The 16,042-nt window shown below is 32.7% G+C and overlaps 1 protein-coding gene across 1 annotated transcript; it reads left to right on the forward strand.

Moving 5' to 3' along the window:
• The first annotated feature begins 408 nt into the window (after positions 1-408).
• On the forward strand, positions 409-6,433 carry LOC113872547 (U4/U6 small nuclear ribonucleoprotein PRP4-like protein). The gene is made up of 6 exons (XM_027510176.1): positions 409-592; positions 2,177-3,077; positions 3,184-3,637; positions 3,751-3,948; positions 4,065-4,146; positions 5,847-6,433. Exons 2-6 carry the CDS (start codon positions 2,182-2,184, stop codon positions 5,939-5,941), a joined length of 1,725 nt encoding a protein of 574 aa, XP_027365977.1. The 5' UTR covers positions 409-592; positions 2,177-2,181; the 3' UTR covers positions 5,942-6,433.
• Positions 6,434-16,042: the final 9,609 nt, after the last annotated feature.

A 16,042-nucleotide genomic window follows, 5' to 3' on the forward strand; every position in this document is an offset into this window, starting at 1 on the left:
TATAAGTAACTAAAATGTCAAAATGAAAAAAATCAATATAAATAGAAAAGAAACAGTAAAATATAAAAAAATTGAGAAAAAAATAAAAAATAAAATAATTAATAGTTTGAAAAAATAAAAATAAATGCTAAATAATATATTATACTAAATAAAATATTGAGTAAAATTTCAGTGTTATATAGTGATATTTTTTTAACATTTTTTTCATGAGTCATTGGAACTTCAATCTTAATTAAAAATAGAAATTTATTAACTTCAAATTTTAAGACTGAATTTAAATATGTAAAAATAATATATTTTTTATTACAAAATATTTGTTATATTAAAATGATAAAAATATAATAAATAATTTTTTTCGATAAAAAGATATTATTATAAATTTCTTAAACCTTAAAAAAAAAAAAAAACATGTTACTCCGCCGGACTCTTGTAAAATATTTTGGGGTTCAAGACGCAGCGGAGTGAGGAAAAGCAACGAGCAGCATTTCGAAGCTTTCTTTCTTTGCATGTTTTATATCAGTGAATAGCGAACAACACAGGTTCCAATTTTTCTTCAATCTGTTGAGTACTCCACAACCCAATAACGATTCAGGTATTTTCTCTACCCTCTCAATTGCTCTATCCATTTCATATTTCACTCCGATTTCTCTTTCTTTCTTCTGATACCCTACAGCCTCACTAAGCTCCCTATAATTGTGTTCGTGCTTTGATAAATAAGATCCCGTTCGAAAAATGTGTGATAAACTCACAACTATTATTGTTGCACGCGGCACATTATTAATTTAAATATAAACTTCAAGTGGTAAATTGATAACTGAGGCTGAGGCTGTGGCATGTTGTTCGGTACTCCTTCCACTGCACACAACGTGTTTGATAAAAAGCTTGAAAGACTTTGCACTGAGCTAGGTCTCATACCATGTGATTTGTTTGTTTACTTTCAATGTTAGTTTTGATTGCTTAAGATTGTTCGTTGCTGGTTCTTTATTTAAGGGCGTGCCTTTATTTAAAGACAGAGGTAGTTTTTTTTTTTTAACAAATAGGATTTTCTAATTTCTATAATTTAAATGGAGTTGAAGTCAGCTAAGCTATATAGTGCTTGATTCTTGTTATTCTGATATCTGAACTATGTTCTGGTCTGACTCTGATAAGGCTCAAAGTAATCAAGCAATGTTGTAACTTGCCAACATCTGTTGAATATAACACTACGTCTCTACCCACAAGCGCCGTTTAAATAATTCAGGGAAAAGTAGAAACCATCTTTCTATACAAAAATTGACTTTAAGAGGAAGGGAAATTATATGAGACAGAACATTAAAAATAATTAGGGCTTTTTCAGCCTTATCACTTGACCTAGATAGATGCTCCTCATTACCTTGTCCCACAAACCTCTGTTTAACAGTGGTAGACCATAAAAAGTAATTAGGACCGTCAACTTTTATAATGATAAGAAGACCACGAATACCAGTGAATAAAATGCCTTTTGATTAGGCTCTCCGGCTGAGACTTGACCATTTGGACTGAAGGAAAATCAAAGACTGAGTAAATTGTCTAAAATACAAAAAACCACTTGTTTATTATGCATTGATCAGCATCATGTCTTGAATTATCTTAAATATGATCAATAGGTAAAAATGTGTTTTGATCTCTTGGTTATTTTAGTTTTAGGATGCAAGCGATAATCAACAAATGCCTTTGTCCGTATATCACAATAATCAAAACTGGTTTTATAATTGGAATTTTTAAGGAAAAAGGCTTACTGGATTGTATTCATGTTTAAAGAAAAATGGTTTTAAAACCAGTTCAAGACTGGATTAGTTTTGACCAATCCACTTTTGTAATGAAGTGGATTGGTTTGAAATCCAATCCTTATAATTGGTTTATAAATAGATTTGGTTTGATTTTGTGCTGAACCTATCCATGCACTCCCTTACCTATAAATTCTATGTCTATGATATTTGAGTTCTTTTATTCTTAGATGCTTTATTTTTAGTTTTATTATATGCCCTCAGCACATTTGTTCTTGTGTTTCTTTTAAAAACATGGCAAATTGACAATTACATTTAACATTTGTGTGTAGCTATATTATTTTTCTTTGTAATGATGATTATTTGAATTTGATTTTTCTGTCTAAAATTTTCAAGTATTGTTTTTTTTTTTTTTCCCCATTTTTGCCTAGGAATCATGGAAGTGGAGAAGGAAAATACACCCTCAACCTCAACTGTTACTACAGAACCCTCTGTACCTGCCTCTGATGGTCCAAACCCTGTTTCTTCTGCTAGTGCATCTCTTACCCCTCCAATACAACCTGCTATTCCACAAGCTGTTGCTCCTTCTGCTGTACCTACTTTAGCTCCAATTCCTGCAATTCCTCCGCCTCGCCCACTGGCACCACTCCCAGTTCGGCCACCAGTCATTAGGCCTCCTGTACCACAAAATGGCGAGGTTGGATCAAGTGACTCCGATTCAGATAATGATGAATCGAATGCAAGAATCAACCAGGGTGCTGGGGAGTATGAGATATCTGAAGAGAGTAGACTGGTAAGAGAGCGGCAGGAAAAGGCAATGCAGGAACTCATGATGAAGAGGCGTGCTGCTGCTCTTGCTGTCCCTACAAATGATATGGCTGTGCGAGCTCGGCTCCGCCATCTTGGCGAACCAATAACTCTGTTTGGTGAGAGAGAGATGGAGAGGCGGGACAGGTTGAGGATGATAATGGCAAAGCTGGATGCTGAAGGCCAGCTAGAGAAGCTGATGAAAGCTCATGAGGATGAAGAGGCTGCAGCTTCTGTTCCAATGGATGAGGCTGAGGAAGAACTGCAGTATCCATTTTACACTGAAGGGTCAAAGTCTCTTCTGGATGCCAGAATTGATATTGCTAAATATTCTTTGTCGAGGGCGGCATCACGGCTTCAACGTGCACAGAGAAGAAGGGATGATCCAGATGAAGACATGGATGCAGAGATGGATTGGGCATTGAAGCAGGCTGGGAATTTAAGTCTTGAATTCAGTGAAATTGGAGATGATCGGCCGCTTTCTGGTTGCTCCTTCTCAAGAGATGGAAAATGGCTTGCTACCTGGTATCTTGTTGTTGCAAGTTGTGCAGCTTAAGCCTTACGTTTTACCCTTCATTGCTTTGTGAAACCATTCTTGTCTAATCTACTATTGATTGTTTTGATTTTGTAGTTCTCTGACTGGGGCTGCCAAGATGTGGAGCATGCCCAAAATAAAGAAGTATTCCACTTTTAAGGGGCACACAGAACGTGCTACTGATGTTGCTTATTCTCCTAAGCATAATCATTTAGCAACTGCCTCTGCTGATCGGACAGCAAGGTATTGGAATGATCAAGGATCTCTTTTGAAGACATTTGAGGGTCATCTTGACCGTCTTGCACGCATTGCCTTCCATCCATCAGGGAAGTACCTGGGCACTGCTAGCTTTGACAAGACATGGAGATTATGGGACATAGAAACAGGAGAGGAGTTGCTTCTTCAAGAAGGTCATAGTAGAAGTGTATATGGTTTAGCTTTCCACCATGATGGATCATTAGCTGCATCTTGTGGACTGGATGCTCTGGCTCGTGTTTGGGACCTCCGAACTGGTAGAAGTATTCTTGCATTGGAAGGTCATGTTAAGCCGGTAAGACATTGAAGACTCCCTCCTCCCTCCCTCTCTCTTTCTCTTTCTCAATCAAAATCACAATTTTAGAATGAAAATTCATAAGGTTGACTTTGATTGTATTTCATTTTAAGGTTCTTGGCATCAATTTTTCACCAAATGGATATCATCTAGCCACAGGCGGTGAAGACAATACTTGTCGCATTTGGGATTTGAGGAAGAAGAAATCCTTTTATACAATTCCTGCTCACTCTAATTTAATATCACAAGTTAAATTTGAGCCACAAGAGGGTTACTTTTTGGTAACTGCCTCATATGACATGACAGCTAAGGTATATATAGTAGTTTTACCTAAAACAACAATGGTTTTTTGTAGACAAGTATTGAGATTCTTTAGTAATTTATTTTCGTGTCAGTATACTTATTTATATATATGGTTTAACTTTAGGTTTGGTCAGCCCGTGACTTTAAGCCTGTGAAAACACTTTCTGGCCATGAAGCAAAAGTTACTTCTGTGGATGTTCTTGGAGGTAGGATTTCTATCTTAGAAAGGAATTATACATCAAAGGCTCTGATTGAAAATCTCTTTTTGCTTCTTTATGTGTGATTCCATTATGTAATTGATATGTCAGTTTCACTCTGGCTATGTCCTTCCCTCAAATTGTAAATGATAAAAAGTAGCTAGTGAGTGTTTTGAAATGATAATGAATATCTCTGAATAGTTGTTATGAATTGATAAGCAAATGATGTGCGGCAATGAGTTTTTTGGGCACATGCTTTGAGCAATTGCCATAAGTAGATAACAAAAACCCCTAATTTTGTAGAAATTTCAATGGAACTCCTCAAATGTAAACCTTATTCACACTTTGCTGAGATTTAATCCTGCAAATATTTTTGTTATTTGCTTCTTAGATTTTCCTTGTGTATTCATTTCCTTCCTTCTTATACAATGTGTTGCCAAAATTAAAGGAAATGAATGAAAATGGTTGATATTTCATTTTCTTTGCCTTTTATATTTGGTCAAATATTGAAAGATGAAGACTTGTCAATCTTTATTTACAAATAGCAGCCTTCTCACAGGGCATATAAGTTTGAGAATAAATGTTTTGAAACATTTTCATAACCTGTTAAGAAATTTGGACCTAACTCCCAAAAGTTAGCTCATAAGAGGAGGACTGCCCTAGCCCTTATAAGGAATATTCTGATTTTATTGGACATTTGTGGGCAGCTCAATATTTAAACTGAATAGGCTTTGATACCATGTTAAAAAACTTGGACCTAACTCACTCCCAAAAGCTAATTCACAAGAGGAGGACTGCCCTAGTCTTTATAAGGAGTATTCTGACTCTATTCTTAACCAATGTAGGATATCTTAACATGGTAAGAAATATAGTTAGAATACTTCTTATAAGGACTAGGGTAGTCTTTTTCCTAAGGAAGGTGTGTTAAGATGTTCACATTGGTTAGGAATAGAGTCAGAATATTCCTTATAAGGGTTAGGGCAGTCCTCTTATGAGCTAGCTTTTGAGAGTAAGTTAGGCCCAAGTTTATTAACATGGTATCAGAGCCTATTCAGTTTAAATATTAGGTTGTTCACAAATGTCCAATCCTGTTGGGTCTACCCGTACAGATGTTCAGTCCTGCAAATTTTACGCACCAGATGTCCAGTCCTGAACGTGAGGGGAGTGTGTTAAGATGTCCTACATTGGTTAGGAATAGAATCAGAATACTCCTTATAAAAGTTAGGGCAGTCCTCCTCTTAAGAGCTAGCTTTTGAGAGTAAGTTAGGTTTAAGTTTCTTAACATTACCAAAGGAAGAAATTAGAACAGTTAGCAAAGAAAATATATTCCAAATATATTTGTTTTGTGCACGTTTAGTTGCTTGTGAACTGTTATATAGCATGATTTGCATGCTTTAATGTATAACATGCTTGGTGCAGCTTATTTTAAAAAAAATAATCACTTTTGTTTATCAGCTTTCTTAGAGAGATTTTGAAACTTGAGCAATTATTTCTCCAAAGAATAATGATTGCTAAATATGATGTTTCCATAAAATAAGCTGTTACCAAGATACCGGGTTTCCTTTAATATGGTGTAAAAGCTTTGAAGTTAAAACAACAGTGCAGTAACTTGTCCATTGTTTAGAAATTAGCATTGTTGGTTGTGTCAATATTATTTGTCTACCTTGTCAATCTTTTCTGATTTTGGCATATCTTGTTATTGGCTGCAGATGGCGGTTATATCGTTACTGTCTCTCATGATCGCACCATAAAGCTGTGGTCTAGTAATATGACTAGTGAAGAAGCTGCTATGGATGTGGACTAAGCCATCTTTGATGGGATGCGATTTCTGAAAGGACCTTGGTGGTGCAAAATAGATTAATCATTTTTGTTAGAAACAACAGCCTAGCTTGACTCAGTAGGTTGGATTTATAGTAACTATATATTAGATTGAAAAGATGCTATTTGCCTGTTGTATCACGTCAAGTTCCCCAACTGATTTCACAATTGAGTAAATGGATCTTTTTAAAATTCTTTTTTCTGGGGCATCCTGTATTTCTGGTGCTTTATTTTTGTTTTCCCCTTTTATTTATTTTCTAAATCCTTGTTACACTAGCATGTTTAAATTTAGATGATTCAACTGAGGGTATTGCTTTGGTTGGTGATACCCTCCCACTACCAAAAGGAGAAACAAGGCCGTGGCATAATTTGAATAGCAGTTAATCTTCATTGACATTAATTTCTTGTCATCCAACCAGTAGTAATAGAATAAACAACGGATTTTGTCTTTATAAGTAAAATATTTGTATTTTAGTTCCTGTTCGAAAGTTTTTGTTCCGCTCAATTTTTTGTTGTTGCTATTTTTATGCATTTCCTTAATTCTTAGTTTTTCTATTTTTCTTCAACAAAGGAATATGTGTTACTGTAAATATTTTTGCTTTGCATGACCAAGTTTAACAATACTTTGAAATCGGGCTAGTTTGTAAGATTTGTCTACATATGTATGGAGGCAAATTAATGTGCTAATAAATTAGTTTAGATTCGGCTCCCAAATTTTGTACTCTCATTTAAGTTTATAAGCTCTTGACATTTAGACTCTTAGGAGTTTGAGTTGGTTTTGTTTTGGGACTGCTAAGCCAAGTTGACTAGAAAAAAATAGAATTGATAAAAATTTAAATAAATACTAACAAAAAATAAATATTGATAGTGGATTTAGATCCAATGCCTTTAGATAGATGTGTCATATAAAAGAAGTCTAAGGAAATATATTATTAAATGTTATTTTTTAGATTTAAATAAAATTAATATTTTAAATTTTAATGTGTTATGATTTAATATTTTAAATTTTATTTTTATCTTTTATCCTCTAAAAGTTGCTTAGATGGTACGAATTGATTTTTTATGAAACTTAAGAAAGTCAAACAATAATCGATGCAATGTGATTTTGGTCAATTCTCACAATATTCTTAATAAAGTATAAAATCATTAAATGGACATTAGATAGACCATTGATAGGAGTGTCAGTCGCGTGGAGAAATAAGTAAATAGCATAAGAAATTTTGTTTTTGATGTATAAACTATTACAAGTTCGTAATAAGATGCAATCTCAAAAATATTGGACTTGTGTCTGGACGCAGTGATCATAATAATATGGATACAGTGAGAGTAGGAGCAAAAGCGTAAAAATTAATGTCCCAATTTATTTGGTCATTTCAGTAAACAAAACAAGGTGTACAATTTGCCTTAACGTTATATTGTTTTTCTCAGAGTTCCCTGTATATACTTTATTGATTATCGTTTATGTTTAACATGTTGTGTTTGTATCAATTTCTACCTGTCTTCCTATTATATGATGATATGGGTCTTAACTGATATGCACTTGTTTTGTACAGTGCAGGAAATCCATGGACGTGTGATGACACTCAATTTTGTAGTGGCAGACATGAAATAAGTGCAATCTCTTTATTCTTTGAATCAAAGAGTGGTGATGATACTCTTAGGTGCCAAGTCACTTTCTTATTTTTCGTTCCTCTATATATACTCGTCTTCCAGCAAATGGAAAGGGAGAAGCCTACAATGACATACACATTTTTATATTTATACAAAATGAAAATAATCTGAAGGCATGAATTACTAAAACATATAATGAAAATTGATGATGCTTGAGTTTGCATATGAAAATTACAAAACATAAGATATCATACTTTGCTTCACTTGTAGTGGAATTTTAATACCTGGTTATTCGGAATATTAACGACGGAATTGAAGCATAAAATATAAGAAAATAATATGAAATTACAAAGTACAAATATAACATCAAATTCTGAAACTTTTTTTTTTTCCATTGAACATTTAGATCATCAAACAAGAAGAACAAGTCTAATGTGAAAATTAACAGTAAATAAAATAACTTCAAACCTTAATTGAATTTAGAAAGTGTGTATGAATTCCACAAAAGCATAGGCAACTCCAATTCCCTGACTATATAGGCATTCAATCTATATAAGAAAGAAGCTTACCTGGGCCTTAATAGATACACCACCAGGCTAATTCTGCCAAATTTCTTAAACACCCATCCAATCTCAGCTTCAGTGAGACAGAAGCAGGCAAGTTCCCCACAAATATAGATTATACACCACCTGAAAGGATTATAAATAAAGCATCAATTTGATGCTTCAAGACACCTAGGAAGATTCATAGGAAAAAAAAATTTAGACGAACGTAACTTAATTGCATTAGAACCAAAAGATTAAATAAGCGGGGGCGGGAGGGATTTTATAAATTTAGAAATCATATGAGTATTCTTGAAAGAAAATTTTGAAAGGAACGAACAAAAAAGTGCAATGGTGAAAAGGCTTTTACATGTGATGACTCATTTAAGTTAATTTTTATTATAAATAAAATTTTAGTTATTCCAATGATGTGACAATTAGATTTTATTCTAACGATATGACTGTTAAATTTTATTATGTCCTGTAATTTTTTATTTTTGCTATAACTATTATGAATTTCTTTTTATTGATCTTGAATTACATGATTCTCACATAATTTATAGGTTTTTATATAGTTAAAAGTTTAGAGAGTACTAACCTGAATCCATTATGTTTTGATAGATCTCTTTGACGTTTTTGAATTCTTAGTATTTTTTTTTAATTTTTCTTTCCTGTTTAATTCTTTGGTTGAAAAAAATGTTCCCTTTCTTACTACGCTAACTGCTCTCTAAACAATTTTTCCAAATAAGGTTGTTTCATAACAAATGCTGTCTCTAGGGCTTACGTGGAAATAGTGTTGGAAGATATATAGCCGACATAATTTTTTTTAAAAAAATTAATAGTGTCGTCAAATTGTAATTGACACTATTACAAAGTTAACAGACAGATTTTTAAAATATTGATCTACAGTGTTAAACCAAAGACGTGGATGTTGTCCAGTGTGTCGGATGGCTCAGATCTGACTTTAGTGTCGGTACTGCATTTGGCGACACAAGTGCTGATATGTTCTGGACCGACACACATATGATTAGTCCACGTGCCATTGCTGCAGGAGGTCATTGTCGCTCGTCCATCCCTCTCTCTCCCTTGGTGCTTCTGGTCTGTGGTTCTTCATCTTCTTCGTTCAGTAATTGAAGAGCTTAAAAAAAATTGACAAGAAAGCAAAAATGAAAATGCAGAGGGGTGGAAGTTTTGCTATTTTTAAATTTTGTAAGGTAAGAATAAATGACTTTTTCATATATTAGATATAAATATAAATATATATTTTTTTAAAATAATTTCTTTTATTGGTTTTTGTTGCAGAATCCATTTCAGGAAGATTGCAAAATTGAAAGGGGCTTTCGGGTGGTCCACCATTTCCATTCATGTTAAAAGGTTAGTGAAAATGAGGATTATAATTTATTTTGTTGTTTTGTGCATGTAAAAAATAAGAAAATAAGAAAAAGATAAAAATAGAAAAATAGGAAATATTTAAATTAAAATTTAGAATATTTTTTTTTAATGTAGAAATTGTATTTAAAAGTAAAAATAATGATGATATTATTTAGTTATACAAATATTATTATGTTAAAATAACAAAATTTTTAACATATATAAATATAAATTAATTGAGAAATATAAATAAAATAAAAAATAAAAAATAATTAAATTAGATAAATATATGAGGAAGAATTATATGTGATTATTAGAATGTTACTAAAATAAAAAAAATAATTAAAACAAAATAAAATTGAAATAATAAGAAAGAAATATGTTAATTAATAAATTTACATTTAAAAGAATGAAGTTGTTAAATTTGTAATAATATTTAAATAAATATTATGTCACATAATTAAGAAATTTTAAATAATTTAAAATTATGGAAGAAAAAAATATAGTTATTCATCACTTAATTATAAAATGAATTAATTTGAAAAAAATTTAGAGTAAAAGAATAAGGAATTAAGTAAAAAAAAATAAATATATAAAGTTTTAAGTTAAATACCTTTTACCATTGTTCATGTCATTAATTGCGCTTTCACCTCGCTTCACAAAATATTCGACCAATCTACTATAGGTTGCTTTGACAAGGGCAGTAATTAGGAGATTTCTTACCCTTTTTAAAATTTTATTCACTGACTCTGACAAATTAGTCGTCATGTGACCATACCTCTGCCCTTCATCATCATAAGCCAAACTCTACTTTTCTTTTGATATGTTGTCAATCCATGTTTGAACTTTAGGAGAATGCGAACAAAATGTATTAAGCTTTGCTTCAAATCTTTGCTTGCAGGGTGTATATGCTACATTTAAATTAAGAAGGCTTATGGTAAAAAATAAGTATATATTCATTGATAATGTAAAATTTAATAGTTATGTTGTACTTACCTAACTTCATAAGCATACTCTTCAAGGTGGAATTTTTGAATCTTCTATTGAAATTGCTTGCAATGTGACGAATCCAATAAACATGGTAAGCATTAGGAGGTTGTCACCCAATGTGTGGGTTAGACACAACACCTTTAATACTTTGATGACAATCAGATATCAAACAAATTCCAGTTTTATCAGTAACATTTAGACGGATCATAGCTAAGAACCATTCCTATACTGATAATGTTTCTCCTTCAATAATGACAAATGCTATAGGTAGCACACTGTTATTGCCATCTTGACTTGTAGCAATTAGCAATGTTTGCTTATACTTATCATACAAAAATGTACCGTCTACCTATATTATAGGCTTACTGTAACACCTTAAATTTAATTTCAATAAATAAGGAACTTCGCAAATTTTTGAAATAATAAAATTTTCATTTTCAATTCATGTTTCATCAATCATTTCAAATAAAGAAAGGGGTTACAAATTACATCAAACAGTTGCTACAGGACTTATTCAAACACAACAATTTTCAAAATAATATCCTAAGTCCTATAGTAGTTCCATCCACCCCTTCACTGAGTTCGGTGTTGATCGTCTTGATTACCTGAAAAATGAATGTAAGGGTGAGTACTCTACATTACCAAAAAACACACAGTCAACATAGAGTTTCACCTCCAGCATACTTCCAATACATTAAACATATACACAAACAATATTATCACACAGTTCATGTCAATTTAACACTGATGCACTCACGGCATCGGTAGCATTTCACATCTATAAGTACAACACACAAACTTGTGCATACGCACACCAGCCACACTCACTGTGGCACTGTGATAACAGATTTTCACTATGAATAGTCGCCGGTTACTCCCGCCTCACGAATACCACGTGGGCAGTCACGGGTCGCTCAACAAAGATAGTGGTCAGAGGTCTAGTCAGGAAGAGAGTGTGTGGCCTGTGATGCACCTGTTCCACAGTCGGCGTCACCACCACTCCCTTTTCCCCAAGGTATTTCTACCGTCCTCATTTTTCACACCCCCAGTGTATCGCTAAAGCATCCACAACACATTACAACGGCGCTAACATGCTCATTCACACATATTTCATTCACGCATGCAATGATCATGCTCACACACAGCACACAACCCACATTGCATTTAAATACACGGCACTAGGCCCACATTCATTTCACATTACACGGCCCTCGGGCCCACATTTATTCACAATATTCATTCTATCATGCAACATCTAGCATACAATTTACATTCATCCATTTCGGGTAAACACACACAATGTTCACATATCAATGCACATGACCCACATTTCATTTCTCAATCAACTTTCATTCTCTGCATGTTTTCTACTTTCTAACTCAGCCATAACTCCATATTCAATCAATTACATATAAAAAGAGTAGGATAGAGTCCTCCTTTACTTTGGATTGAAGATCCACACGCTAAATCCACCAAGAAATGTTCCCCTTCACGGATTTCGTCCTAAACACATGGAGAAACTCCATGAGAACTCAAGAAAACTGCAAAAATAAAGAAAGGGAATGAAAATGAAAACTCTAATCATTAAAACTCACCTCCAAGCGTTCCCCACACGGATCCAACCTTTAATCAAGCTCCCGAACGGCTTTGGAGGCAGTGTAATTGGTAGAAAAGAGTTAAGGGTTGAGGGATTCAAAGGGATTTTGAGAAATGATTTCTCAAACACTAAACCCCCTTTTAAAACCCCTTAGATCGTGACATTCTCGCTGCAGCGAGAATTAACAGTGAGAAATTCTCACTGCAGTAACGCCCTCTGTCGCCACAGCGAAAATCTCAGACGAAATTGCATCCTAATTTCTGCAGAACCTTGCTACAGCGAGACCCTCTCGCTACAGCAAGACTGCACCAAGAAATGTACTCCAAACTGTTGCTCTGTCGCTACAGCGAGAAGGCGACAGTTTCGGTCCTTCCTCCTAGGGCCTTCTTGCTATAGCGAGAACAACCTAGTATTACACCTTGCACTTAGGCACTGAACCCACTTTTAGCCCTATCCAATCATGCATACACATAATTACACACATCCATGTACTTAATAAACATAAACATCATTATTAAGTAAATCAACACACATATGAATATATATATAATTAATATCACCAAAATTTAGGGCATTACACTTACAAAACTGGAAGGCTTCACGACATTGCCTAAACGACCAAAATAATTGATGAAAGACTCTAAATCTATTATCCATTACATTACCTCTCACATAATACATAGCATGTAATTGCATGTATTCTAACCATCTTGGTAATGTTGCATAAGATTCATCCCAATCACTAAATATTGGCACAATTGCTTTTTGCTTTGCTTTCCATGCTTTTTTGTATGAAATTGAATACCCAAATTGTCCACTTATTCTCTCTTGGATTAATGAAACAGGAACTGAAGGTTCTTCTTTGACCATGTCTGTCAATAAAATTAAACAATAAGTCTCAACTAATGATCATTTCAAAACATTTTACCATAAACAAAAAAAAAGAAAAAAGAATGTATGAACAAATAAAATTTGAATCTAACTTTTTGTGGTATTGAAAAATCATAGTATTTATGCAGGTATGCATACCACCCCATCTCATAATTTTTCACTTATTTGAATTTTTGGGTAGCAATGCTCTTACTTTCCAAGGATATCCAAAATTATGATTCACACACTTCACAAAATGAGTTGATGCTTTTGACTCAACCACAAAAAATATTTGATATTTCTTCATTGTATAATGTTTTATTGCCATTTTTACCTCCTCTTTAGAGTCAAAGAGTTGTCCAACCAATAATGTATCACCTTGTACCCATGATTTTGATGAATGCAACTCAGAAAAACCCAATTCTTGATCAGGATGTTCCCAATTAATAGCAATGTAGTGTGAACTTATGTTCCAAAAAGGTGTTATAGAATCTTTATTAAACTCAACTAATGTTAGTTAAAAATAGTTTACAATTATTGTATTATATAAAATTGTACTTGTAGATTGTCCTTGCATATCGTTATTTCTTTCAGTGTTTGGAAGATTTATCATTGAATCGAAACCATCATCCAAATCAGTATCAGAAGAACTATCTAAAGGAATTTCTCCTTCATCTTCATAGTCATCATTGTACTCATTTTCTTCATCTGTAGATGCAGCAGCAAAATATTTATTAATAAATTATAAAATTTTAAACATCATATAATTTAAATACATATTATACATTACCTCTTCCAATTGCATATTCTTCTTCATTGTCACTAACAACAGTTGGGAGTGATAAATTTAAACATAATGAAGTTTCACCTACATGAGAAGTTTCACCAACCGCAATATCCACATATAACTCAATTACATTTCTTTGATGTCGTTCTTGACAAGCATTTATCATACAATCAATATCTTCATCATCACATACATCTAAAATTGTGTAGTTTCCACTTCTTACATTAACTAAAATTCATGAAATCAGTCTACAAATTACATTACTATTGCACAATCTCAATTTTGTATGTATTCATTTTTTTAATATCTCAAAAGTAATTTCATGTTCTATTTTAATCATTTTCTTATTTTCTTCAAATATGATACCCTCATTTCCTTCGTACACTCTTCCATTCCAGTATAAAATAATCACAATTTCAGTCATTCTGTATATCAAATTAAAAAATATAGTAAAAAAATTACGAAAGTATACCTACATAAATAGTAACAAAAAATATTACAAAAATATTAAAATAAAAATTTTTTACATTTCTATTTTTAATAATATTATTAACATTAAATAATTTAATTAATTACTACAAATATTTTTAATTTCATTAATTCATAATAATATTAAAATTATTAATTTAAACTTAATTGCGATAATTAAAAAATTAAAACAATAAATTAATAACATTCTAACCTTCAGATTCTTCTATACTCGACAGCTTCTTTCAAATTTTTTGCAAACAATGCATATTTGTCTACCTTTATATATGCATTTTAATTGGATAAAAACAGCGGGATAAAAAACTGTCTCTTGTTTTGTCTAAAGGATAATGGGGTGGAAAGTAGAAGTGTCGGCGTCAAAGCAACTGACACAACATACGTGTCGGCATTCTATTAGCCGACACATAAGTGTCGCCAAAAACAAAACCGACACACGTGTCAGATTAAAACGACCGGACACATATAATACGTGACAATATTTAAATTTAGTGTCAGTAATTTTGTGGCCGACACTTTATATTGTTTCGTCAGGCCATTTTACGACACTTTTATACTACCCTAGACACGACATTTGTTATGAAACCACTCTACATGGAGAAATTGTTTCTCCTTTAACCCCATGCGGGCAAAAAAGTCCAACTGCTCTCCAAGTTTGGACTCCATAAACTCTTTTATGCCGTAATGATACTCTTAATATGAGTGGAATGGTTATGTTATAGGTAGGCAGAAGGATAAAGAAATAATTTTTCTAATGAGTAGATTACATTATGATATAAAAAATCAACTAGATGAGGGAGCCTATTTTAAAGAACTGTTAGGAATGGATTTTGGTAATGAATGACAGGCCTAATCTAGTCTAGTAAATGAACTTACTAACAGACCACCAAATGCTAATTAAGCTTAATATGGATATTGATATTAACTTGGACAAGGGTGTTATGTGTAATAAGCAAGTTGTATCTTTTGATGAAATTATGTATAAGAATGATAGTCCTATGAACACCTTGCATCCTCAAGATGCAACCTGATCTTTTTTATTTTTTTATGAATTGTTTTTTTCTCTCGAATTCTAGGGGTGTAGAAAGTAAATTTTTTTTAGGTTAGTTAATGATTTGTTTATTACGTATAAATCTAGAGTTAGTACGAAAAAAGATGATAGTATAATTAGAAAAATCAATTTAAATGAGGTTGAGAAAGTAAATGTAATAGGATTTCTAGGACGGATTTGGTGTCTTCTGGATTCTAATGAAATTATAGCCTCTATTCTTTTTGAAAACTAAAATTGTTATTCATCTGAAAATCAATAAGGTTGGTTAAGAGGATTGGGGTTCTATCTATAGTATATGTTAGTTATCAAGATTGTTCTAAAACTTAATGTTGGAAAGAGTTAATTGAGTTCAGTAATTTCATAAATAGTTCAGGGTACACGGCTGAGGACTTTAACTCAGTCCTCTAAGAATCTGGAAAAAAATAGGGGAGATGGGAGGTCTTGTTAACTAGTTTTCCTTTCAGAAATTTGCTGTGTTAAGATCAATATGGCTTGCAAAACTTGGGGTTTAAGGAACGTACTTTTCCTAGCATAAGGCAATCTTAGGAGACTTTTGGTGAAAACCTACTGGTACCATAACAGGGCTCAATGGATAACCTTAGGGGATAGGAAGACTAAATTGTTGCATAGACTTGTGTTTCATATACATAAAAATACAATTGAAGCCTTGAAGGTTGAGAATCGTAATTAGGAGTATGATCTTGCTAAAATTAAAGTGATTGCTCTTAACTTACTTTAAAAATTTGTATCATGATCCTAATCCGAATACTATTCTTCCTCTT

This window comes from Abrus precatorius, unplaced genomic scaffold (genome assembly GCF_003935025.1).
Source record: "Abrus precatorius isolate BTA unplaced genomic scaffold, Abrus_2018 Scaffold7, whole genome shotgun sequence".
NCBI lineage: Eukaryota > Viridiplantae > Streptophyta > Magnoliopsida > Fabales > Fabaceae > Abrus > Abrus precatorius.

Coding starts and splice junctions, on each gene's coding strand:
- LOC113872547 (XM_027510176.1), top strand. CDS start 2,182: ATGGAAGTGGAGAAGGAAAATACACCCTCAACCTCAACTGTTACTACA. Junction 3,078..3,183: donor GGAAAATGGCTTGCTACCTG/GTATCTTGTTGT, acceptor TTGATTTTGTAG/TTCTCTGACTGGGGCTGCCA. Junction 4,147..5,846: donor TTCTGTGGATGTTCTTGGAG/GTAGGATTTCTA, acceptor TATTGGCTGCAG/ATGGCGGTTATATCGTTACT.